The sequence below is a fragment of the Pituophis catenifer genome, unplaced genomic scaffold (assembly GCF_029215685.1).
Source record: "Pituophis catenifer annectens isolate HBS135680 unplaced genomic scaffold, rPitCat1.0.hap2 SCAF_11, whole genome shotgun sequence".
In the NCBI taxonomy this organism is placed as follows: domain Eukaryota; kingdom Metazoa; phylum Chordata; class Lepidosauria; order Squamata; family Colubridae; genus Pituophis; species Pituophis catenifer.
The window spans coordinates 5937290-5964388 of NW_027256891.1; the positions used below are offsets into that span (position 1 = coordinate 5937290).

Consider the following 27099-nt stretch of genomic DNA (forward strand, 5'->3'; position numbering starts at 1 on the left):
GTAAGGAATGTAATTCAGTCTCCTCCCCCGCCCCGCAAACCAGATGTGATAGCTTCCAGTCCGGTAATGGTCGGCCGAAGGAATTGGGGGAATTGAAGTGCCGCAAGGTTTAGACGGACCCGATTGAGATCTCAGCGGAACTCAAATGCGTCAGGAGCGGAAGCGGGTCGGACGGAAAAACTGAACCTCCCGTTGGCGTTTGGCGGTAGCCACGGCAACGCGAACGGCCTGCGCGGCGCGGGTGAGCCCGAGCTCGAGTTGGGATTGAATTCAAACATTATTTTAGAGAGAAATGCTCCTGGAGGGGGAAAAATGGACATACCGAAGAGCTCCCGTCTCTGAATGGACGACGCAACGACCTCTTCATTTCCCTTATTCTGGAAAAAAGTATTAGTTTGGACCCGGTTGAAGGTGGGTGGGATCTCCTTTTATTATTTATTTATTTATTTATTTATTTATTTATTTATTTATTTATTTATTTATTATTTCGTCAAGCATGTATTAGATAACAGATATAAGTATAAACATGATTATGAATACCTGAAATGGATACGAATAAAAGGGGGCATTAGAACGGGTTAACAACACAACAGCCCTGCAAGGTAGGCTGCTGGCCTTTCTCTCCGCCATTGCAAGAGAGCTCAGCAGGAGAATGCCTCTGGAAAAATATTTGCTCTGCATTTGCTAGATTTGCAGGCCACCATTTCCCCAGGGACCCGAGTGGGTCTTTCTCTACACAACAACCCTGCAAGGTAGGCCAGGCTGAGTGATAATTCTCCAAAAGGCTCCCCATGAGGTTCCATGGCTGAGAGTGGATTTGAACCAGGAACTCTTGTACCAGGATACCTCCCCGACTTTTTTATGAAAATAAACAGATTTTAGGGAAGCTTACTCTAAGAGAAATGGGCATCAGATCGTAATCTTAGCTGGGTGGGACATTTCCTTGGTACTTGCTCATAGGTTAATGCATTTCCTTTTCTGCAACATCTCCCTGTCAGGTAGGCCTGTTGTTGGTTTATTTAATGTGGCATAAAAAATGAGTACAGGTAGTCCTTGACTTATGGCCAAAATTGAGCCCAGTTGCTAAGCAATACAGTTGTTAGGTGAATTTTGCCCCCTTTCTTGTCACAGTTGTTTATTTATTCATTTATTTTATTCAATTTGTATACCGCCCTTCTCCTAGTGGACTCAGGGCGGTGCACAGCCAGAACTAAAACACATACCAATACAAAATTTAAAATTATTAAAAGAATTATATACTTTGGCCCAAATTTAAAACAATTCAAATTAAAACCCATTGACAAATTAAAAGCTAAAAAACTAAAAAAAACTAAAAAAAAGGGGGGGTGTTTCACGCTAGCCCTGCTTGATGGAAAAGAAAAGTTTTCAGGGCACGGTGAAAGACCCGGAGATCCGATATCCTTCGTATCTCTGGGGGCAAATTGTTCCAGAGGGCAGGAGCTGCCACAGAGAAGGCCCTCCCCCTGGGGGTCGCCAGCTGACATTGCCTGAATCACTGTAGTTGTTAAGTTAGTAATATGGTTATTAACGGAATCTGGCTTCCCCATTGACTTTGCTTTTCAAAAGGTCACAAAAAGTTATCACATGACCCTGGGATACATGACATGATCACATGACCCTGGGATATTGCAACTATCACAAATATGAACCAGTTGCCAAGCATCTGAGTTTTGATTATGTGATCATGGGGAAGCTGCAACAGTTGTGTGAAAAACAGTCCTAAGTCACTTTTTTGGTGCCGTAGTTTCAAACAGTCACTAAACAAATGGTTGTAAATTGAGGACTACCTGAAATTTATATTCCTGAAACTCCATGCTGCCTGGGGAATTCTGGGAATTGAAATCCACCTATCTGAAAGTTGCCAAGTTTGAGAAATACTGTTCTACACTAAATCAGTGACCTACTTTGGATTATAAGGGGAAAGGGCATTTAGAAGTATTTGTGTTGGAGTTCTTGGCAATTCTTTAAACCATATTTATATTTTCCTGGGACTGTGATTCCTCATTTGATTCCAGGGGAAAAATATGGCGTGTCCAAAGTATATTTACTGTTGGTTTTGAGGCTGGCTATAGTTTGGGGAATCTTAATACTGTATGTGTTTTACTACATAAGCCTTTTAAAGCTTGAAGTTATGCTCTATTAATTTTGACTATATGAGAATAATTTGTAAGTTGCCTAGAGCCAGTAAGCGAAAAGTTAATAAAATTCACAATATTACTCCTTTACAGAGGACCCTTTTGCTGCTAAAATGAAGCTGCTAGTACATAAGCAGACAGCAACATCCAATGCCAATAGGTAGTCCTCCACTTAACAACCATTTGTTTAGTGACTGTTTGAATCTATAAATGCCCTGAAAAAAGTGATTTATTTACCAGTCCTCACAATTACAATTGTTGCAGCAACTTCATGGTCATGTGATCAAAATTCAGCTACTTGGCAAAGGCAAGTATTTGTGACAGTTGTGGTGTCCCCAGGTCATTATTTTTTGTGACCACCTAGCAAGCAAAGTCAATAGGGGAAAGCTGGATTTGTTCAACAACCGTGTGACTTACTTAACAACTACAGTGAATCATTTAATGGTGGCAAAAGGGTCATAAAAGTGAGTGTGACTCACGTAACAACCATTTTCCTTAGCAATGGATATTTTGGTCCCACTTGTCATAAGTTGAAGACTACAGTTTTGTTTTGCTTTGAAAAAAAAATCTACGGTACTACAGGTAGTCCTCAAATTAAGACCACAATTGAGCCCAAAATTTCTGTTGGTAAACGAGACAGTTGTTAAGGGAGCTTTGCCACATTTTACAACATTTCTTGTCACAGAAGTGAAGTTTACAATTGCAGTTGTTAACTTAATATCATGGTTGTTAAGTGAATCTGGCTTCCCTATTGAATTTGCTTGTCAGGTCTCAAAAGGGGATCACGTGACCTTGGACACTGCAACCATCATAAATATGAACCAATTCTCAGGCATCTGAATTTTGATCACGTGGCCATGATCAATAGTTGTAAGCGTGAAAAAGGTCATAAGTCACTTTTTTCAGTGCCATTGTAACTTTGAACAGTCACTAAATGAACTGTTGTAAATCAAGGGCTGTATTTTATGATTCCTCTTTCCCCGTTAACAATTTGTATTTATTTGACTTTCTCCAACTCCTTCCTATGCAAGCTTTTTTTTTTTTAAAAAAAAATATATCTTGAAATCCTGGCAATTATTTTGGGAGGAGAATAATTAACCATTGGAGTCATAAACCCTATACAATGCAATCTGGCCCTCTGTCATATTAAGGTATGGATGAATTACGCAAAGCTTTTCTTCTGATGTTTTTTCTTTTTCTGCTTCATATTTAAGGTTGGCAAAACCTCAACTGTGGTCAACTTTATTTATTCTCTTTTAATGAAGAAACTAGTTAGTTACCATTTAGCAACCATTTAGTTGCCTAGAAGACATTTGTATATTTCTCTGCATTTTCATTATCATAATTATCCCTCTTCATGGTGTAGGAGCAGAAATAGCTGTTCAAACATTCAGAACTCCTGCGAGTCCCTACTTTTACTGTATCCTGTGGGGTGAAGCAGGAAAATGGTTGATCATTTTCTGTTAATTTCCACTTCAATTGTTTCACTTGGTAGGGCAGCCGCAGCCTAATTGCTGCTACCCTCAATGAAAAGTAATAAAAGGGATACAACTGGCAAACAGGAAAATTTTAATTAACATTAGAGATTTCTGCTGCTTCGGACCGATTTCTAAGTATAGCAGGAGCTTGAAAAGAATATTCTGAATAATACAGCATTATATTAAGTGCTGTGTAGAACCCACTTTTAATTTTACTACCAGCTGTTTGCAGAATAGCAGTGGCTAAACAGAGCCCAACAACTTTAATCTAGAAACCCCTGTAATTTACACTAATTTATATGGTGTTCACTGATCTTAAAAATCTCTCTGGTGGGTTTTAATAAGGAACAATCACTTGTAAAATTTATTTTGTAAATTTATATGCTGCCTTTTGACAGTTGTCCATAAACCATTCTATCAGAAAGTGGTGATCTCTACCTAGAGCAGGGTTTCACAACCTTAGCAACTTTACGACACATAGACTTCAACTCCCACAATTCCCAAGCCACCTTGGGATTTGGGAGTTGAAGTCCACGTATCCTAAAGTTGCCGGGGTTGAGAACTAGTGACCTAGATAATTTTGGCCTGGTTTAGAGATTGGGCTGTTTAGAGATTTGGGTTTCTTTGGATTAGGCATGGCCTGTAAACTCATTGGTTATGTTCTAGAATCTAGGTTTCAGGAACGGTGTTGGAAAGCACTTGTGAGTATGCCAGCACTTTGGGGATTACAAGTAATCCTTAATTTACAACTGTTGGAAGTTATAACTGCAGTAAAAGAAGTGACTTATCACTGTTTTTCATGCTAATGACTGTTGCAGCATCCTCATGGTTGCCTGCTCAAAATTCAGATGCTTGGCAACTGATTCATCTTTATGAAGGTTGCTATGCCCCAGGATCATGGAATCACTTTTTGCAACCATTGCAAATCAAAGTCAATGGGGAAGCCAGATTCAGTTAACAATTGGATTACTAGTTTAACAACCACAGTGATTCGCTTAACAACTGTGGCAAGGAAGGTTGTAAAATGGATCTAAACTCACTTAATTGTCTCAACAATAGAAATTTTAGATTTAATTATTCAATTACGCATGTACCCCCATATATGTGGGTAACATGCATAATTTTGTATTGATTGATCTATTTATCTTGTCATGTTTATATTTATATTAGAGGTGGAGATCCTTTGAGAGCTGTATGCAATGTAATTTCATTTTAATGTATCTGATATAGTGCACATTCAAAGTGACAATAAGGTAAAGGTAAAGGTTCCCCTCGCACATATATGCTAGTCGTTCCCGACTCTAGGGGGTGGTGTTCATCTCTGTTTCAAAGCTGAAGAGCGAATGCTGTCCGAAGACGTCTCCGTGGTCATATGGCCAAAGGCGCACGGAATGCTGTTACCTTCCCACCAAAGGTGAACCCTATTTTTCTACTTGCATTTTTATGTGCTTTCTAACTGCTAGGTTGGCAGAAGCTGGGACAAGTAATGGGAGCTCATCCTGTTACGTAGCACTAGGGATTCAAACTGCTGAACTGCCGACCTTTTGATCAACAAGCTCAGCGTCTTAGCCACTGAGCCAGTGACAATAAAGTTGTTCTAAGTCTAAGTCTCTTAGCCCTAAGAAGAAGAAAATGGCAAACCAATTCCAAAATCTTGCCAATAAAATTGCAGGGACTTGTCCAGGCAGTTGCTAGGAGTGAAACAAAGGCATGTATGGGTGCGGGTGCATGCATAGACACACATACACACTTGGGAAGCTAGCTAGCAAAGACTGTCTTTTATTTTTAAACCATTTAAGAAGAAATGTTTTTCCACTTTAAGCACTGTGACTGTTTTACCATTGTTAGGTATATATCTTGCCTTTGTTTTCGTACAATGCATTCATAATGCTCCCACCTCCTATTTTTTCCCATCTGGCCAGCTTTCGTTGCCTAAACACAGCTTCCTGGTTTTTACCTTAACTATTTACATTAATCTGGGTCACCAAATGGAGCCTGGAGACATTTCCAGAAAATAAATTTGGGAGAATTTCTCTAGGTTAAGTGTGCCCACTTGTTCAGAAAAAAACTCCAAGGGAAAAACATTTTATCAGGTGTAAGGAGATGGTATTTCTTTCTGATAAGTGTATTTTTCTGATACTCATTTTTTGAGCATCTGAACCTGTACAGAGAGTCTTTGACCTATGACTGCAACTGGGACCAGAATTTCCATTGCTAAGCAAGATGGTTGTTAAATGAGTCGCACCCAAATTTATGACCTTGTTTGTTAAGCAAATCTGATATTGATTTTGCCTGTCAAAAGCTGGCTGGGAAGATCTCAAATGGTGATTACACGACCAGGATACTGCAACTATTGTAAATACATGCCAGGTGCCCAAATCTTGATCATGTGACCATAGGGATGCTGCAATATAGGTGCAAGGACCAGTTGTAAGTCACTTTATTCAGTGGTATTGTAACTTTGAATGGTTGCTAAACAAGTGGTCATAAATTGAGGATTACCTACTCAAGAGCCAGATTTGTGATGTAGCATTTCTGCTGAACCAGCCCCGAGTGATCTGTTCTGCAAATCTCAAAATCCTGGCTTAGTTGAAAGCATGAATTTAGCTTTTATTTTGAGGTAAACACAGTTAGAATCAAAGCATCATTCTGCAATCATATGTATGTGTCTACCGAAGCCGCTGAGATTTCCTTCAGCATTGGGCTTAGGAAATTTTGTTTGCAAGTGAACCTCTAGGTCAGGGATGTCTAACTCAAGGCCCATGGGCTGCATCCGCCGCGGGGTGTTTAGATCGGGTCCGTGGGGCCACCCTGGAAATGGAAGGACCGACCCACAGTGCCTCTACCAATGAAAACGGAGCTGGGAGGGCCGCACACCCTCCTGAACTCCATTTTCACTGGCAGATGGTTTCAGGAGGCCATCGCAGCCAGAAACGGAGCTCAGGCAGAGTGCTCGAGCCACCACTGGTGCCCCCAACATGAGTGACATCAAGCTGGACCCGCCTCCCCCGGCCCCCCAAGGTCAGACACAACCCTGATGCAGCCCTCAATGAAATCAAGACATCCCAGCTCTAGGTGCTGCAGCATTATTTTAATATTCTTGCAGGAGAGAGAGGAAGGAGCATTGAAAGACAATGAGTAGAAATGGGAAATGTCCAGGATCACTGCTGTGAAGGAGAGAATGGAGAAAGGGTGCAAATCTTAAATGGCTAAGTCCAGTGTTTCTCAGCATTGGCAACTTGAAGATGGGTGGATTTCAACTCCCCAGAATTTCATGCTGGCTGGGGAGTTCTGGGAATTGAAGTTCACCCATCTTCAAGATGCCAAGGTTGAGAAATACTGACAAGACCCACACCATGCATTGTCTTTTAGTACTTAATGTTGGATCAGTTTGCCAGTGACCCTGAACAACGGTTTAACGTTACAAGGATGACAAAGTGAGTCTTCGGTTTGTTCATTTCTCCTTTATTATATTCTTCTGTGTAACTTCTGCACAAGATCAGAAATTTTGGAACAATTCCATTTTAGCATTGTTTGCAAGCCCTAAGCTGTGATTAATCTTAATTGTGCACACTTGAAAAATATGTGTACCCAAAGAAATAAGATGGAGATGAAAGAATATATAGACGAAATTTATCGCGTGCACAAATATATAAGAAGGCATCGACTGGCAAGAGAAGTCCATATAAGATTCACAAAAAAACCCCCCAAAAAAAACAAAAAACAAAAAACAAAAAAACCAGGGATGAAATCTACAAGAAATCAAGAGATGAAACAATAACATATAGAGGTAAAGAAATTATAATTTTGAAACAAATTCCATGAAGAATTCGGACTCAAAGACAACAATATCAGCTCCTCACAACACAATTTACCAAGTATAGAGTGATGTTTAGATAGATAATCCCAGAAGGCATCCTTATTACGTGGCAAGATAGGAAGTACAAGGTAGACTCGATAGAGAAGGCACAAGAATTTTACAAAAATTATCTCTCACAGGAAGAAGAGCAAGAGAGTAAAGAAGAATCGGAAAGCAAAAGTCAAGAGGAAGATCAGTCAGAAGAAACAGGGAGAGAGAGATAAGAAAAGTACAGGAAAGAGAGTGAGAAGAAAAAGAAGGAGCGAGAGGGAGAGTAAGAAGAGAGACAAGAAATACTAAGAAACAATTGCAGTAGAAATGGAAGAGGCACTAAAGCTCTTCTCGGTGAACATAAACGGTTTAAACTCACCCAAAAAAAGGACACAAATTTACACAAAATGAAAGAAACTCGAAGCAGATGTGATAGGCCTCCAAGAGGTACACATTAAAAAAGGTTTTCAGAAGCTATTAGAAAATGCAAAACTAGGAAGACTATATACATCACTAACACAAAAGAAAAAAAGGAATCGCTATATATATAAAAAAGAGAATAAAATCAAACTTAAAATACTCAGACGAAGAAGGTAGAACTTTGATGGTAGAATTAGACACAGAGCAAAAACAAATACTATTAGCAGTGATATATGCCCCCAACAAAAACCAACATGAATACTTTAGGAAATTACATAATAAAATCATAGAACAAGGCTACGAGAATATCTGCTTAGAAGGGGATTACAATGCTATAGTAGATAGTAAAAAATACTATAATAGTAATAGGAAAAATAAAAAAAAAGAAGGAGATCTTACCCAAAGAATTTTTTAATATGGCAACAGAATTAAACCTGGGGGATGCGTGGAGAGAAACACACATGAAGAAAAAAAATATACATTTTACTCCCACCCGCACCAATCGTGGTCCAGGATTGATATGGCCTGGATAACAGCAGAGATACAAATAGGATTGGGAAAAATAGAAATAGGAACTAATGAATGGGCAGATCATAATCCGATAAATATAGAATGGAATGGACAAAAAAAATATAAAAGATGGACAGTTAATCAAAATATTTGTAAAGATAAAGAGTATATTCAGATGCTGGAAAAGGAGTTGAAAATATTTCTCTGGGTAAACAAAAAAGAAGATACGTCAATTCAAAATCTTTGGGATACGTTAAAAGCATACAGTCAGGTCCATAAATATTGGGACATCGACACAATTCTAACATCTTTGGCTCTATACACCACCACAATGGAGTTGGAATGAAACAAACACAATGTGCGTTAACTGCAGACTGTCAGCTTTAATTTGAGGGTATGTACATCCAACTCAGGTGAACGGTGTAGGACTTACAGCAGTTTGTATATGTGCCTCCCACTTGTTAAGGGACCAAAAGTAATGGGACAATTGGCTTCTCAGCTGTTCCATGGCCAGTGTGTGATATTCCCTCATTACCCCAATTACAATGTGCAGATAAAAGGCCCAGAGTTCATTTCAAGTGTGCTATTTGCATTTGGAATCTGTTGCTGTCAACTCTCAAGATGAGATCCAAAGAGCTGTCACTATCAGTGAAGCAAGCCATCATTAGGCTGAAGAAACAAAACAAACCCATCAGAGATAGCAAGAACATTAGGCGTGGCCAAAACAACTGTTTGAAACATTCTCAAAAAGAAGGAATGCACCGGTGAGCTCAGTAACACCAAAAGACCTGGGAGACCACGGAAAACAAGTGTGGTGGATGACCGAAGAATTCTTTCCCTGGTGAAGAAAACACCCTTCACAACAGTTGGCCAGGTCAAGAACACTCTCCAGGAGGTAGGTGTATGTGTGTCAAAGTCAACAATCAAGAGAAGACTTCACCAGAGTGAATACAGAGGGTTCACCACAAGATGTAAATCATTGGTGAGCCTCAAAAACAGGAAGGCCAGATTAGAGTTTGCCAAACAACATCTAACAAAGCCTTCACAGTTCTGGAACAAGATCCTATGGACAGATGAGACCAAGATCAACTTGTACCAGAGTGATGGGAAGAGAAGAGTATGGATAAGGAAAGGAATTGCTCACGATCCTAAGCATACCACCTCATCAGTGAAGCATGGTGGTGGTAGTGTCATGGTGTGGGCATGTATGGCTGCCAATGGAACTGGTTCTCTTGTATTTATTGATGATGTGACTGCTGACAAAAGCAGCAGGATGAATTCTGAAGTGTTTCGGGCAATATTATCTGCTCACATTCAGCCAAATGCTGCAGAACTCATTGGATGGCGCTTCACAGTGCAGATGGACAATGACCCAAAGCATACTGCAAAAGCAACCAAAGAGTTTTTGAAGGGACAGAAGTGGAATGTTATGCAATGGCCAAGTCAATCACCTGACCTGAATCCCATTGAGCATGCATTTCACTTGCTGAAGACAAAACTGAAGGGAAAATGCCCCAAGAACAAGCAGGAACTGAAGACAGTTGCAGTAGAGGCCTGGCAGAGCATCACCAGGGATGAAACCCAGCGTCTGGTGATGTCTATGTGTTCCAGACTTCAGGCTGTGATTGACTGCAAAGGATTTGCAACCAAGTATTAAGAAGGGAAAGTTTGATTTATGATTATTATTCTGTCCCATTACTTTTGGTCCCTTAACAAGTGGGAGGCACATATGCAAACTGCTGTAAGTCCTACACCGTTCACCTGAGTTGGATGTACATACCCTCAAATTAAAGCTGACAGTCTGCAGTTAACGCACATTGTGTTTGTTTCATTCCAACTCCATTGTGGTGGTGTATAGAGCCAAAGATGTTAGAATTGTGTCAATGTCCCAATATTTCTGGACCTGACTGTATATCAGAGGATTAACATTAGCCTATAACGCAAGAAAAAAGAAGGAAAGAAAACATGAACAGGATGAACTTCAGAAAGAGTTTAAAAAACTAGAAGGACATTTGCAGGAAGACCCTCAAAATAAAAAAATAAAAGGAATGGAGGATAGTTAAACATAAAATAAATTTAATAACTCAAAAAGAAGTGGCACAGAAAATAAAGATGGCAAAACAGAATTATTTCGAACACGTAAATAAAGTAAGTAGATAGCCTATAAACTAAAAAAGGAGAAAGATAAACGAACGATTTACCAATTGAAAGATGACAAAGGAACAACCCGATATAAAAGAGAAGAAAAAAAGCAAATTATACATACATTCTTTTCAAAACTATATACACAGGAAGAGATACCAGAAGTAAGGATTGAAGAATTTCTGGAGGGAACACATATAGGTAAAATAACGGAAGAACAACAAGAAATGTTAAACCGACCAATAACAGAAACAGAGTTTGGAATTGCAATGAAAAAACAAAAGAATAGCAAAACACCGGGCCCAGATGGACTACCAATGGAGTTATATAGAAATATCCAAGATTGATAGGAGGATTACTGCTAGAAATATTTAACGAGGCGGTAGAACAAGCAAATATACCAAATACTTGGACAGAAGCATTAATTACTCTGATACATAAAGACAATTCAGATCATCAATTAATACAAAACTATAGACCAATCTCTTTGTTAAATATAGACTACAAAATATTTGTCAATTATAGCCAAAAGAATAAAAACAATTCTAAATAAACATATACATTCTGACCAAAATGGTTTCCTGCCAGGCTGACAAATTAAAAATAATACCAGAATAATAATGAATACCCTAGAGTTTTACAAAGCACACCTGGAAAAGCAAGCATCACTGGTTTTCCTTGATGCCCAAAAAGCATTTGACAACTTGAATTGGAAGTTTATGACCAAACAACTGAAACGTATGGAATTTGGGATCAAATTTGAAAATCTGATTGGGAAAATATATACAAAACAAACGGCAAAGATGATTATTAATGAAGATATGACCAACAAATTCGATATAACAAAAGGGGTGAGACAAGGATGCCCACTTTCCCTACTTCTCTTTATATTATCATTAGAACTGCTTTTAAAAAGGATTAGAGAGGACCATGAGATAAAAGGACTAAAGATAAAAAACGAAGAATACAAACTACAGGCCTTTGCTGATGATCTGGTCTTTATTGTGGAAGAACCCTTAGAATCAGGCCCAAAATTGATAAAAAGAATAGAAGAATTTGGTGAAGTGGCTGGACTAAAAATAAATAAAAATAAATCTAAATGATTAACTAAAAACTTTACAAAAAACGAGGAAGAATTGGAATGTATAACAAAGATTCAAACAACTAAAAGAATAAAATATTTAGGCATCTGGCTCACTGCAAGAAGTTCTTCAATTAAACATGACAATTATGATAAATTATTACTGCAAATTAAAAAAGATCTAGATAATTGGAAAAAACTTACAAATTTCACTCATGGGAAGAATTGCCACGATTAAAATGAATATCCTGCCCAGAGTCTTATTCCTCTTCCAGGTTATACCAGTGTAATATGGAAGACCAAAACCTGCTGGAATAATGTGGAAGAATAATATAGAATAATGAAATTGGATATAAAAGTGATATAATACTGGGGTCAGCCTAAAGCAGTGGGACTCAACCTTCCTAATGCCGCGACCCTTTAATACAGTTCCTCGTGTTGTGGTGACCCCCAACCATAAAATTATTCCATTGACCATTGAAAATATGTGTTTTCCGATGGTCTTAGGCGACCCCTGTGAAAGGATTGTTCGACCCCCAAAGGGGTCCCGACCCACAGGTTGAGAACCACTGGCCTAGAGGATCTCTGAAGGGCCCCTTTCTTTAGTACTAGGTTCAAAAGGTGAAACCGCAGAAATAACAAAACTTCCTCAGTTGGAAAGTTCAGGAAACACCATCATAAGCAAAATATCATACCTAGCCAAGCAGAGGTAACCACAGACATAACGGCAGGAAACTTAGATAGGTTTGCAAGAACACCTGTGACCCACTTAAGAGGGGAAACACGTTAGTAAGCTTGTAGGATATAGTAGCAAAGGCGGGGGGGATTGTCACTGTGGGCTGTCAGAAATGTAATCAATCCTAAGATGTCAAAAGTATGTATAAATGTAACTGCATTAGAATCTTTTGTTCGTTCAGTCTTTGCTTCTTGTGTTGCACTGAACCTTGCGCAATAAACCTCTCTGATCACCCATGGAAATTTTGTGAGTCTTAATTTCTGTAACAGGTGAAATTAGATAAAATCTTTTTTTGATACATTAAACAAAGCAATTACAAAATTTATATGGCAGGGAAAAAGACTTAGAATCAGATTAAAAACCTTGCAAGATTTTAAAGATAGACTAGCACTGCCAGAGTGGGAGATATACTACCAAGTGGCAAGCCTAGTATGGTTGAAAGAATGGATAGAATTGAAAAATCAAAGAATATTAGTAATCGAAGGCATGATTTACAAGTGGAATGGCATGCATTCCTGTGAGATGAAAAATATAAAACACATGGATATTTTAAAAGACATATATTAAGGAATGCACTGCTACTGATTTGGACCATTATACAAAATTACCAATTTGGATTTCCCCTACAGAAATATTAATACACCCAAATTTAATAGAATGGGACAAGATAATTAGGTACAGGGATATTCTAAAAGATCAAGGAAAATTAAAAACAAAACAAGAAGTAGAACAAGATTTAAAAAGAGAAATAGATTGGTGGATATACATACAAATTTGGTCAAAATACAAAGAAGTCATAAAATTGAATGAGGTACAATTGGAACAAAATGAATTGGATAAAATTATACAAGGGACGGAGCAGAAACTAATTTTTAAAATATATAAATTTTTACTACGGTATAAAATGGAAGAGGAAATAGTAAAAGATACAATGATTAAATGGGTGAAAAATTTAATCATACAATAGAATTAGAGAAGTGGGAAAAGATGTGGCAAACAAATATTAAATTGACACTGTCGACAGCCTACAAACCAGATGAAGATGTTTCACAGATGGCACTTACCGCCGGCAAGAATAGCTAAGATGTTCCCTAATAAATCCCCATTATGTTGGAAGTGTAAAAACAATTACAGAACATATTATCACCTCTGGTGGACGTGCCCAGCGGCAAAAATTTTTTGGCCCAAAGTGAAAAAGTGGCTAGAGAAAATAATACAACAGCCGATAAATGGAAAACCTGAGATGTTCCTACTAGGGATAACAAAGAAGATCACCATGTAATAGCTGTAAAGAGAGTCCATTTATAAATGTTGTATGTCTTGTATTGTTATATTGTGTTATAAAATAATTAAAAAAAATTAAAAAAAAAGAAAAATACGTGTACCATAAATTATCCTTCTGAGTTGGCTTCTTTCCATTTGCTTGTGGTTGATCAAGAAGTAAGTCATCTTCACAATAATAGTGTATTGAATAGCCATGTGGCCTTCTCAGAATACAAAATATAGGTAGTCTTCAACTTGTGATACAGCTGAGCACAAAATTTCCATTGTTAAACAAGAAAGTTGTTAACTGAGTTTTGGCCCATGATATGACTGTTTTTGCTATAGTTGTTAAGTGAATCACTACAATTCTTATGTGAATCATATGGCCATTAAATGAATCTGGCTTTCTCCATTGACTTGATTGTTGGAAGCCAGCTGGGAAGGTTACAAATGGTGATCACGTGACCCCCAGGACAGTGTAGCTGTTATAAATACATGCCAGTTGCTTATGCCTGAATTAGAGTGGAGTGGAATGCAATTGAATAGAAATGGGAATGGGAATGGGAACGGAACGGAACAGAATTCTTCATTGGCCAAGTGTGATGAGACACAGAAGGAATTTGTCTCAATTGTGGTGCATAAGCTCGCTGTACAAACATACAACAATAAAGTGACAGGTCATAGATCATAATCATAGTTACAAGCAATAATCACACGATATAAACAAGAATTGTTAAATTATAGGAAACCAATAGGTGAAGAGAGTAGGAAAGATGAGAAAATGAGAAAAGATGAGAAGTGGGACAATGCTGTGGGAATGAGGTGTTCAACAGAGTGATGGCAGAGTTTATTTCTGGTTGTTTTGGCATGCAGTGTCCTATAGTGGCATCCTGAGGGGAGAAATTGAAACAGTTTATGTCCAGGATGTGATTGGTCTGTAGATACTTTCTCAGCCCTATTTCTGGTTTATGCAATATACAGATCCTAAATGGAAGGCAGGCTGATTGCAATTTTTTTTTGTTGCAGTTCTAACTATCCGTTGAAGTTTGTGTCTGTCTTATTTAGTTGCTGTGCCAAACCAGACAGTTAGGATCCCATAACCATGGGTATGCTGCCACAATCTAAGTGTGAAAACTGGTCATAAGTCATTTTTTCCCATGCTGTTGTAACTTTGAATGGTCACTAAACAAATGGTTGTAAGTTGAGGACTATCTGTACAAGACAATAAGGCTGGAGAATTCTGGGAGTTGGTCCACACATCTGAAAGTTGCCACGGTTGCAAAGCAATATATTGAATTCCCCCCTGCAAATACCCCCTTGCCTGAAGCCTCCATCATCAACTCATGCAGATCCTGAGTCCAATCTTGGCAACAGCCCAGACAAATTCCTACAGTTTTCTCTGCAGCCTTTTCAAAAGTCATTTGCCATCTTCCTAGGGCTAAAAAAGAGGGACTGGTCTAAAATCTATCATCTGGCATTTGTCCCTAAGTCAGAGTTGGAAATTAAGTTTGCTGCTTCTAGTTTAGCACCTTAAGATGTACATGTTCTTTGGAGTGGCATACAAGCCTTGTAAAATGAATAAAATAATAAATGTAATTTTTAGGGGCTATTATAGCAGAGGAAATTCTATTTTATAATACAGATCGTTATAACTGATTTGTTTCCTTAAAGCACATTTGCCACTTCATATCACTGTGATTTTAGTTTTGCCTGTAAGAATTAAAAAAATTCAAAATGAAGTGATAAAGCATGGTCTTCCTTTTTGAAAACAAAAGCTCCTGCTTGTAACTCTGCTGTTTGGGCTTGGGAATTGAATGAATTTAAATTTTAGCATATCTGTATATTGCAGTTATCTCATCTCATAGCATTCCATTCTTTCTATTTGTTGTTTGGATGATGGAAAACTTTTCTTCTTAATATTCTTAATTTTAGCTTTTGTAAGGGCTTATACCATCTTGAATCTATTATGGTGCAATAATATTATCAGAATTTTGGTTAAATGGTTCCTAACTTACATACATGGGTCTCCAGCTGCCTGCAGGCAGAATGCAGAATGAATAATGCACAAATAAATGTTGCATGTCTCACATGTAATGTCATCACAGGCATTATTATTCACAACCATGCAGTTACGCGCCCCTGACACTTAAAAACATAATACATTTTTAACAGTATATATATGAAATGTAACTATGACTTCCATCCTCCATATGCTTACAAACTTTTTGGACTGTTGCCTTCTGGCAGAAGATATAGAACAATTAAAACTCGGACCACACGTTTTCTGAATAGTTTTTATCCCAGAGCTATAATTGCACTCAACAATGAACTAAAGGGCCACCATCAGTGAGCTGTTGGACAGTATTACTTACTTACTTACTTACTTACTTACTTACTTACTTACTTACTTACTTACTTACTTATTTATTTATTTATTGGTTCGATTTATATGCTGCCCTTCTCCGGAATCTCAGGGCAGCTTACAATGCGTTAAGTAATAGCCTTCATACTTCTGTATATACCTGCTTAGTAGGGCTTTTGCCCCCCCCCCAAGCGGTGTTCTTTTTATACAAAATCATCTTATTGCCCCCACAATCCGGGTCCTCATTTTACCTACCTCAGAAGGATGGAAGGCTGAGTCAACCTTGAGCCTGGTGCGATCTGAACTTGCAGTAGTTGCAGGCAGCTGGCAGCTAAGTGCTACTTAACAGCACTTTAGTCTGCTGCGCCACCAAGGCTCTGGTTTGTTGTGTGGATGTTTGGGTGGTTCAGGGATGGGGAATTGTGGTGGGTGGGAGTGTGTTTGGGGATTATGTGTGTGGAACCTGGTCTTTGGGTGTCAAGTAAATTTCGTTGTATGTGTATACTGTGTATACACATACACAGTGTATACACATACACACATATTTTATACAAATAAAATAAAAAATTGCATAAATACACATACAATGACAATAAAGTTTGTTTGTTTATTTATTTATTTATTTATTTATTTATTTATTTATTTATTTATTTATTTATTTATTTATTTATTTATTTACTCAGTGATACAAGCCAGGTCCGCGTCCTACTCGTCAATAAGATCTCGCACGAGGAGGGACTTGTTCACCACGGACCTGGCATTCAAGTACACCAGCCGGAGTCCAGGGCTCCGCACTCTGTCACCGTCAGGGGAGCAGGATGAGCTGAGGGGGCAGGAGAGCGCCACTGCTTGAACAAACCGGGGGCGCTCTCCAAGCCCCCCCCTCACCTCCCCTGCCTCTCCCAACCATCTTCCACAGGGATTGGAAGACCCTCTCTCCACCGAGCCTCTTCATTCCCTCCCCCTCCCCCCACACCCATCTGACGGGCCCAATTGCTGAACCGTAAGAGCAGCCCCTGGCTCATCCATCACCCCCCACCTCCCGGGTCCCCTTAAAATTTGATTAAAAGCCTTAGTTAAAAAACCCCTCAGACTGCACTTAGAGACATGCCACCACTCGGGATTCCAAAACCTGTCCTTGAGGTAGGCCCTCGGTAGATCCGAAGGCCACATCTGCGAGAGGGGGGCAGCTCGTAGAGCGAGGAGGGTCGCCGAAGTGTAAGCCAGAGTAAACATATGAGGTAGATGGAAGACAGCGATAGGGAACCAGATGGTAAACAAGGGGAAAATACAATAGCAGGCTAGGAGTAAACCAGCGCCGGAATGTCCACCACTCTCTCACAACGGTGGAAGAGTCAAAAAGCTGCATCAAATGGATCCAGCAGGATCAGCCGCAACCACCCTCTCACGGCGGCTAGGCGGGGAGCAACCGCCAGCGGAGTCATGGAACAGTTTCTAGGAGCATGATGCAGCAGCAAGTAGTCCTTTTGTGCATATGGACTACTCAGAGGGCTGATAAAGTTATTTTTGACTGGTCCTCGCACTTTTGACCAGTCCTCGAACTTACGACTGTCTTCACATTTCACGTTTTTGCCCTATCTTGTCACCATGGTGAAGAGAAGCAGCTGTGAAATGAGTGACACGGTTGTTAAGAACGCTACAATGGACATAAATGTTGACCAGTCATAAGTGTGAAGATCGGTCAAAAGTGCGAGGATCTGTCAGAAATCATTTTTTTCAGCCCTCTGGGTAGTCCTTTTGTGCATATGGACTACTCAGAGGGCTGAAAAAGTTATTTTTGACTGGTCCTCGCAATTTTGACCAGTCCTCGAATTTACGACTGTGCTCACATTTTACGTTTTTGCCCTATCTTGTCAGTATGGTGAAGAGAAGCACTTGTGAAATGAGTGACATGGTTGTTAAGAATGCTGCACGGGCATAAATGTGAGGATGGTCATACGTCCCAGCAGATCCTCCAGGGGGGCTGACGATCTACCAGCCGCCACAGCGCCCGCAGCGCCCCCCCCAATCCCGGGTCGCTGAGGACAGATCCAGCAGCATCTGGGTAGCAGCGACTAGGTAGCACCGATCCGGCCGACAAAGCTTTAACGGCTGCGGTGGTGTTACAGAGGCCGACGCCGCCCTCCCGGTGGCGCCCAGCTGATGCAATCTTCTCGCTCGCCATCCCAGGTCGTCCGAGAGCCGTACCCTGCCGGGGACGACTCATTTAAACCACCAGAAACTCAGCATATCATGCAGGGGCCGAGGAATAGAAAAATGGCCTCCCTGGTTTCCCATCGCTTATCTTTCATCCCCCGATCTCAGCCGACGCTTTGGGGAGCCACCATCTTGCGCATGCACAGCCGCAGATTTCTGTTCACTTGTGTCCAATATTTGAAAACTGCCTAGAAAAGTCCCTGCAGTTTTCTTGATAAGGATTTTCTCATGCCATTTGCCATTGCCTGCTTTTCAGGGCTGAAATGAAATGGCTGGCCCAAGGTGACCCAGCTTCATCCCTAAAGCAGAACTACAACTTGCATTCTCCTGGTTTCTAGCTCGGTGCCTTGTCTATTACACCAAACTGGCTGTGTGTGTGTGTGTGTGTGAGAGAGAGAGAGAGAGAGAGATTCTTCTGTTCAAATTTTTAATACTTGGACACTGCCTGGACAAGTCCCTGCCGTTTTCTTGGCAAGGTTTTTCAGATGTAGTTTGCCATTGCCTTCTTTCTGGGGCTGAGAGAAAGTGACTGGCACAAGGTCACCCTGTTGGCTTCATGCCTAAGGCAAGACAATTATAGCAAGGCAGCTTTGGTCCTTAAGGTGTCACAAAAATTGTCACAAAATCCCCCACGTTTTTGTTTTTTTGCTCTGCAGACAGAAATGGCTAGGCATTTGGAATTTAACTGGATAATTTAATGCGTCCTCCTGGACTCACGGCTGTCTTTAGAAGAGCATATGACGGCCGTGGCCGGGAGGACTTTTCATCAGGTTCGCCTGATTTGCCAGTTGCGTCCCTTTCTGGATCGGGATTCGTTACGCACGGTCATTCACGCCCTTGTCACCTCACGCCTGGACTACTGCAATGCTCTCTACATGGGGCTCTCCTTGAGGAGTACCCGGAGGCTCCAACTGATCCAGAATGCGGTCGCGCGGGTGGTGATGGGAGCGACATGGCGCTCCCATGTGACCCCCCTCCTGCGCGAGCTGCACTGGCTCCCAGTGGTCTTCCGGGTGCGCTTCAAGGTTTTGGTTACCACCTTTAGAGTGCTCCATGGCTCAGGACCAGGGTACTTATGAGACCGCCTTCTGCCACCAGTGGCCTCTCACCAACCAGTTCACTCCCATAGAGCGGGGCTCCTCAGGGTGCCGTCGGCCAAACAATGTCGACTGGCGGCCCCCAGGGGGAGAGCCTTCTCTGTGGGGGCACCTGCCATCTGGAACGAGCTCCCCCCGGAGATACGGAGGATCCAAGATTTACGCACTTTCCGCCGTGCCCTAAAAACGTTTTTATTCCAACAGGCTGGTCTGGCCTAACTCTCCCTTTTAAATTGGGTTTTAAATGTTTTACATAAATTGGATGTTTTTAAATTTGTTTTTGAGCCCAAATTATTTAATCTAGTTTTAATAGCTTTTAACTTTTGTATGTTATTTGTATTTTTATCTTGGCTGTTCACCGCCCTGAGTCCCCTGGGAGTAGGGCGGTATATAAATATGATAATAAATAAATAAATAAAAATAAATAATAAATAGAATAGAAACTCTGTTGATTTAGTCATTTGACCATGTCAAAGGGTAATTTAATGAAAGATTGCAAAGATTATATTACTCTCCCCCTCCTGCATTGGATGCTAGTTTTAAATTTTGGGATTGTGCTATTTTTGTTGCTAGTTTTTAGATAACTTGCTCCAAAGTTACTCTCGTCTTGGGAGCGGATAGTGGACAGGTTGGTTGTTATTTTAATCCCATACTTCTACGTTTATAATTAATTTTGTCCTGGATTTTTTTAGTTAAAGGGTGTGATGACCAGCTGGGAAGATGAGTTGGGGACATCTGTTGCGGAGCAGATGGGGCCAAACTAAAACTGCAGCATGTCTCTTCCCAACTACATTTACCTCTGTGACTGAAGAAAAAGAGAAAAGGCAGTACGAGGATGACTCATTTGAATCTTATGACTCAGCGGATGAGTTGAAAGAGCCAGCGGCCTCTGACCTGACCGAAGATTGGCAATCCTCATGTCAAAAGGATGAAGGTCGGTTAGGATCCACAAGGATTTGGTTCAGTTCCTTCTGCAGGCTTACAAGTGGGAAATGGGGGAGACTTAGGTCAGCAAAAATAGAAAAAAAAAGTACAAGGGGAGAAAAAGGCAAAAGAGAAAGTTGCCAACTTTATGTTGAACAGCAAATTTTTTACTTTGCTAACTCAGAACATCTTAGCAATATTAAAGAAATATTAATTATATTTAAGTTATTGTTAATAAAATATATTAAGAATTATTAAATAGATTAAATTAATTATACAATTTAAAATAAAAATAATTAATTAAAAATTAAACAATATTACAGAAATAAAGAAATATATGCCAGGCAAAAGAAGGAAATGTCTGGGTATAGTAGTGGTGAAATCAAAACTGGTTTTCTACCGGTTCAGTATGTGCCAAAAGGAGGCTTGGGAAGGTAAGTAGAACAGCGAGAGGGGCGGGATCAGCTGGGCACGGGATTTAGCTTTGCTAGAAAGCAGGATTTCCTGCTTTCTAGCAAAATTAAACCATGCAGCACAGCTGATTGTCAGAAATACCGGTTCGAAGGAACTGGTAGCTTTTTTTAACTACCAGTTCGCCCAAACTGGTAGCTTTTTAAACTGCCGGTTCAACTGAATCGGTAGCTTTTTTTTTTTTTTTACACTACAGGTTCACACAAACCGGTAGTTTTTATCACTACTGGTTTATCCGAACCAGAGCGAGCTGGTAGCATTTCACCCCAGGTGTGTAGTATTTAGCACAATGGGGGAAGTCAATTTGTAGAGCATCAGGGAGATCGGGTAGCTCTGTAAGAGCAGCAAGATAATGGATGCCCAAAATTCATAAGGGCTGTCTTGTGACCTAGGCTCACTTAGTCATTACAGGACACAATTATTCTCAAACGAAACTATTTTATTATAACAGCTGAGAATTACTTCATTCCCAGCTTAGTCCAAATTAATTCCAAAACAAGTCTTTCAGAAAAAGTCCTTCGGGCTTATCACAGACTTTATCTTCTTTGGCAGATATGAAGTTCAGAAACAAGAGACGCTGACTAGAAAACAGATATAGCAATGTTGCTTTCCTACAAAGAGCCCAAGAGCCTTTTAAGCCTTATGGGAGGGGTCAGTCATCTCCTGGCCTTACTCCCGAGTTGTCCTTTTTGCTTTAGCTGCTCTTGCCTTCTGGCAGCTCTGCGCATGCAAGCACTAGGAACAGGCTCCTCCTGTTCCTCTGCCTCTCTGCTGTCCTCCTCTGGAGGCTCCGGAGTCTGCGCATCGCTCCCAGATGGCCCTGGCCCCATCTCTGCCTCCGATGCAGAGCCCTCGTCCAGGCCTTCCCCAGACTCCAGTACTGGCCCATAGTCCTCCCCAGCCTCCTGACTGTCTGACTCCACTGCTAGCTCCGCGGACTGCTGGCGGACCACAACAGACTGATCATTTTTAAAATTTTATGTTTTTTAAATGTTTTAATTGTATAATTAGTCACAGCTATGGATAAAGGAAACTCTAGCTTTGGCCAATGAAGACATTAATCAAGGAGAAAATCCCAGATGGTAGGAAATCATAACAGAAGAAAATGACAACCCTTGCACTCTTATAAGATTTTGTGCTTAGAGCACTTGTCAGGCCTGAGCCCCAAAAACAACACAGTAAGATCCACTCAAGTCTGGTTCTTTATTTGCTTACATCTGTTATACAGAATCTTGCCAGACTAAACCTATATGCTTCTAATGTAACATATACACCTTGAGAGATTCTCGGGTGTGGCTACCCTAAACCTTTTCCTTCTTCGCCTTCCAGTTCAGGACTATGCAGTTTTCCAGAGCGCTGCTCCTACACTCCATAGCTGGTTTAACTCTCTTCTCTGACAGCAACTGAGAGAATATTTCTTTAAATTTACATCACTCTGTGCTCTAACTCCACCCCCTCTGCCCTTCATTCTCCAGTCTTTCTCTCAGTTGCTGACAGACTGAGGTGAATTTTTTTCTCCTTGCGCTCTGGAGTGTAGTACGATTAGGCCTTTTGGTTATTTTTGAGTAGATTTTTTTCTTTCGGTGGAAAGTGCTGTCTCTTATTAAATTGCCCGCCTGTCAACTGTCTTGCCGGTAGCGTGCCTGGTGGTTTGGCCGTTCCGATCTTAGCGCTCTGGGTGCAGCAGCCGCCGGTTTCTGTCCCTGCGGGGCGGTTCCGGCTGACACTTTGCCGCCAGTTGAGAAGGGGCTGGGCGGTTCGCCGTCGGAACTCCTACCACAGCTTCTTGTTGCAGGCTCTCCGTTTAGGAAGGCGGTGGCGGTGCAAATGAGGGAGATTTGCGCTGGAGGCACGATCTCCGTAATTGCTGTATCCGGCTTCTATCCCGTCAGTCTTCTGCGGGCAGAGCCGTGCTCCTGACGGACCTTCGCGGAGTGTCGGAGGCTCATCAGAGGCGTGAGTTGGCATCGGGAGGAGCTGGGTGGCGGTCTGCTTCGCGTGCTAGCCTCTCTCGCCGCCATTTGTCGTTGCCGGGCCTAGGGCCTTGTGGCAGGTAGGCGGACGTGTCCACGTTAATTTGACAGCCGCCATTTTGTTCTCCGATATCGCACCCGCTATTTTGTTGCCGCCATTTGCCGCCTTTATCATCGGATCGCCTGGCTCACGGCTTGCCTTTACAAGGGGAGGGCAGCCAGTCATTCTTCGGCTCTCCTGCATTGGCCGGCTCTCTCGCCCAGGCTGACTGACATCTTAGAGCCTTGGGCCTCCCAGTGGTCACCCCCACTACTCTGGGACATTTCAGGGACAGCCTGGGCCTCACTTCTGCTTGGCACTGCACGTTATCTCGCCTCCTGGCGGCTGAACTGCAGACTTTCAGATCCCGTCGAGCCATGTTTATTTTTTCCTGCCTTTTTTTTTTTTTTAAATACCCTTGTGGTTTCTGACTTGTTTTCGGAGGCAATGGCGGATTCATCACTTTCCTCCGACCTGGACCGAGACACCAGCCCTCCCAGGCCAACCGAGTCGCACAAGAAAAAGAAGGGCAAGCCGTCTACCTCTGACAGCCGCAAGTCTGGGGCCGCAAAGTCATGTGCGGCAGCCGATAAAGACGCTCAGCGTCGCCACAAGGTGCTCGAGCGGCAATATACCAAGGCTAAGCAAGCAGCGACTTCATCTTTTGACGGGGAGGCGACTGCTCTTCGGGGGGTGCCCCTCATGTCTACGCCCGCGGCTGCGGGGTCCCTCACCCCAGCCCCCCTGGCCTGGTCTAAAGAAGTCTCACAATCGCTTCCCGATGTGTCTGCTGCCGGTTTGGGTGTCTGCCTTCCTTCTCGGAGGCAGGCCCCTTCCGCTACATTCACGCCCACAGCGACCGGCCTTCGTCCTCCGGAGCCGTCTCCTGCTACGGCTCAATTCGACCTACAGATTATGCTTTCCACAGCCTTGGCAGCCATCATGGCAGCGGGTTCCCAGCAGACCTCTCAAGGTCTAGCTGCCAGTGCCCCTCCGGTGACTTCTCGTTCTGCAGCCTCGCACAGGTCTCGCTCTCCTCGTCGGCTCGAGTCGGACTTGTCTTCTGGTTCGGAGCATGAGGATGATTGCCCGGAGGATCCTGAATTCTCCGAGGATGAAGGCCTGCTGCCCCACTTGCTGGCCTTTACGGGTCTTTTTCGACCGGCTTTATTCAAATCCCTCCTCCACAAGGCTCGCCTGACAACGAATTTGAGCTCAGTGGGGGCGCAGCCAACCCCCTCCCAGTCTGAGGTTGGTCCCCATGATGCCTTGTTCAAACAGGCCAAACAGGAGAAGGATTTTATTCCGTGTCCCCAGTTGTTCACAGACGTTCTCCAAGCTCCTTAGGCCCAGCTGGGCTCTTTGACGGCGCCCAGTAATTTGGACAAAAAACTTTACTGTCGAGCACCTGAGCTGGAATCATTGTTGGATTTGCCAGCTGTTGATGCGCCAGTGGTGAACCTGGTCTCACAGTCGATGATTTCGTTGGATCCCTTGGACGATCTGAAATCGGACGACAGGTGGGTGGAGATGGCGTTCCGTAAGTTGCATCAAGCCTCGGCCTCGGCTGTCAAAACCACTACGGCACTTCATTTTTCAATCGCGCTTCCTTGATCTGGCTGCGTCAGTTACAGCAGTGTCTGCCTCCCAAAGCGACACGCCTGCACCAGGACATTAATAAAATCATTGCGGCCACAGAATTTTCAGCGGATGTGTCGCTGAACTCTGTGAAATTTGCGTCACGCGCAATGGCGTCTTCCATCACGTACGTCTCGGCGTTTGTTTTGGCTGCGCTCCTGGAAGGCGGACTTCAAAACAAAATGGAAGCTGGCAGCCGCCCCGTACAAGGCACCCGCTCTTTTTGGAGCCGCTCTGGATCCGATACTCGTTGAAGATAAGGACAAAAGGAAAGTACTGCCTTCATCCTTTCGTAAGCAGGACAGGAGATTCACTCCTTACTCCCAGCGGCAGTCCTTTCGCTCCTTTACCGGTTCGGGGGGCTCTTCCGCCTATTGATCGGCCTTTCAATCGGCTGATCGTTTCTCGGGAAAACAATGATTCCGTGACCGGGGACGTCCTCAGGCGGCTTCAAAACGACCCTTCCGTGGATCCGGGTCCAAGAACTTCAGGCGCGGCAAATGACTCGCCTGCGCCCGGACCTGTAGGCGGTCGTCTCCAGGCATTTCACCGCCAGTGGGAGCTGTCGACCTGGGACGTTTGGGTGCGTTGCACGGTCGCGGAAGGTCTTCAGATCGAGTTCATGGACTGCCCGCCGTTCCACTTCATGAGGTGTCCTGTCCCGCACTCTATCGAGCTCTGTCGTCTGATGTTGGCAGAGATAGATCATTTGCTGGACATCAAGGCGATCGAACCGGTCCCGCCGGACCAGTGGGGGACCGGTTTTTACTCGATCCTATTCCTCGTGCCCAAGAGCTCGGGGGGAGTTCGGGGGATCCTCAATCTGAAGACCTTGAATCTGGCAGTGCGCTACTGGCGATTCCGGATGCATTCGTTATGCTCCATTCTGTCTGTAGTACGACAGGGACACCTCCTGCAATCGGTGGACTTACGCGAGGCCTATCTGCATGTGCCAGTGCACCCTTCGCATCGCCGATTTCTGCGGTTCGAGTTTGCGGGCAGACACTACCAGTACTGTGCCATGCCGTTTGGGCTCTCCTCGGCGCCCCGGACTTTCACCAAGTTGGTGGCGGTGGTTGCTGCATCCCTCAGCAAGGTTCTGGTGAGGATTTTATGCCACCTGGACGATGTCCTGGTACTGTCGTCCTCCAGGCTGCAAGCGACTCGGGACTTAGAACTTGTGCTCTCGACTTTCCGTGCCCACGGGTTTACAATAAACCAGGACAAGAGTCCGCTGGTGCCCGCCACCTCGATTCTACACCTCGGATCGGTCATCGATTCGGAAAAAGGACAAGTGTTTTTGTTGCCGGAGAGGATTCGGAGTATTACAAGCTTGGTGGACCTGATCCTGTCCTGTCAATCGGTTTCTCTCTTGACTCTGTTGCAATTGCTCGGGAAGCTTGTCTCTGCTTCCACATAGTGCCTTGGGCATGCAGGCACTCTCGCCCTCTCCAGTGGCTGCTTTTTCCATTTCAAAGGAAGGGCAGCTCCAATTCGTCCCGGGAGATACGCATGCCTCCTCAAGTGCGGCTTTCCCTGCACTGGTGGACGTCATCTGCCATTTGACAGGGTTGCCAATTCCTGAATGTGGACCGGATCGTAATCACCACTGATGCCAGTCTTCACGGGTGGGGCACACACCTCGACAATCAAGTGGCATGGGCGGAACGTCATCTTCGATCCGGGCGGACCATATCTCGCGGACCGCCAACACGACAGTGGACTGGCTCAGCAGGGAGTTGATCGACCTGGCCAAGTGGCAACTGCATCCGCGCCTGTTTCTTGAATTATCTCTGCGGTTCGGGACCCCATTCGTCGACCTCTTTGCCACTCCCGCCAACGCCCAGCTTCCTCCATTCATGACATGTTATTCAACTCCGGGGACGGAAGACTTGGATGCACTAAGGTGTTGCTGGCCGAGCGGACTCATGTACGCTTTTCCTCCGATCACCCTGATCCCGCAGGTGGTACAGAAGCTGATTGCGGACCGAGCGGAGGTGCTGCTGGTGGCCCCGAATTGGCCGCGCCAACCCTGGTACTCCGATCTCGTGGAGCTTTCGGTGTCCAACCCGTGGCTGATCCCTCCTCATCAGATCGCCCTTCGCCAAGGGGCCATCTCCCACCCAGAGCCACAATGGCTCCAGTTGGCCGTGTGGCATTTGAACGGATCATTCTGAGGAAAGGTCGGCTCTCGGACACTGATTAGCACGATGCAGGCGGCACGCAGACCATCCACGACGTGTATATACGAAGCTTCTTGGAAAGCCTTTTGTCGCTGGTGTGCCAGCCATCACGTCGACCCTACTTCAGCGGTGGTCCAGGACGTTCTGGACTTCCTCCAGGCCGGTTTGGGCAGGGGTTTGGTGTCGGCCACCCTGCGTCGGCAAGTGGCGGCCCTTTCCACAGTGATTTCCTGTCCGCCTTATCCTTCCTTGTCTCAGCATTCGTGGGTGAAAGATTTTCTGCATGGCACCTCGAATCTTTGTCCTCCCACGGTTCATCGTTACCCATCGTGGGACTTGCGCCTAGTACTGCAGGCCCTTACGGTTTCCCCGTTCGAACCACTTGGGGCAGTTTCTCTTAAGTTTCTTTCATTTAAGTTTGCCTTTCTGTTGGCGATTACGTTGGCCCGGAGGATTTCCGAACTCGCAGCACTTTCCGTCAGGAAAGACTTGTGTGTATTTAAAGCTAATACGGTTGTGCTCCGGCTGGACCCGTCGTTCATGGCCAAAATAAACTCA

At 43.2% G+C, this 27099-nt stretch overlaps 1 protein-coding gene across 1 annotated transcript in view; it reads left to right on the plus strand.

The window, feature by feature from the left end:
• The first annotated feature begins 321 nt into the window (after window positions 1–321).
• CUNH8orf48 (chromosome unknown C8orf48 homolog) overlaps window positions 322–27099 on the plus strand; it is a 52266-nt gene continuing 25488 nt past the window's right edge. Inside the window, exons 1-2 of the mRNA XM_070952049.1 lie at window positions 322–411; window positions 20005–20246. Coding sequence (XP_070808150.1) covers window positions 20033–20246 — 214 coding nt within the window. The 5' untranslated portion in view covers window positions 322–411; window positions 20005–20032. The remainder of the gene's footprint in view (window positions 412–20004; window positions 20247–27099) is intronic.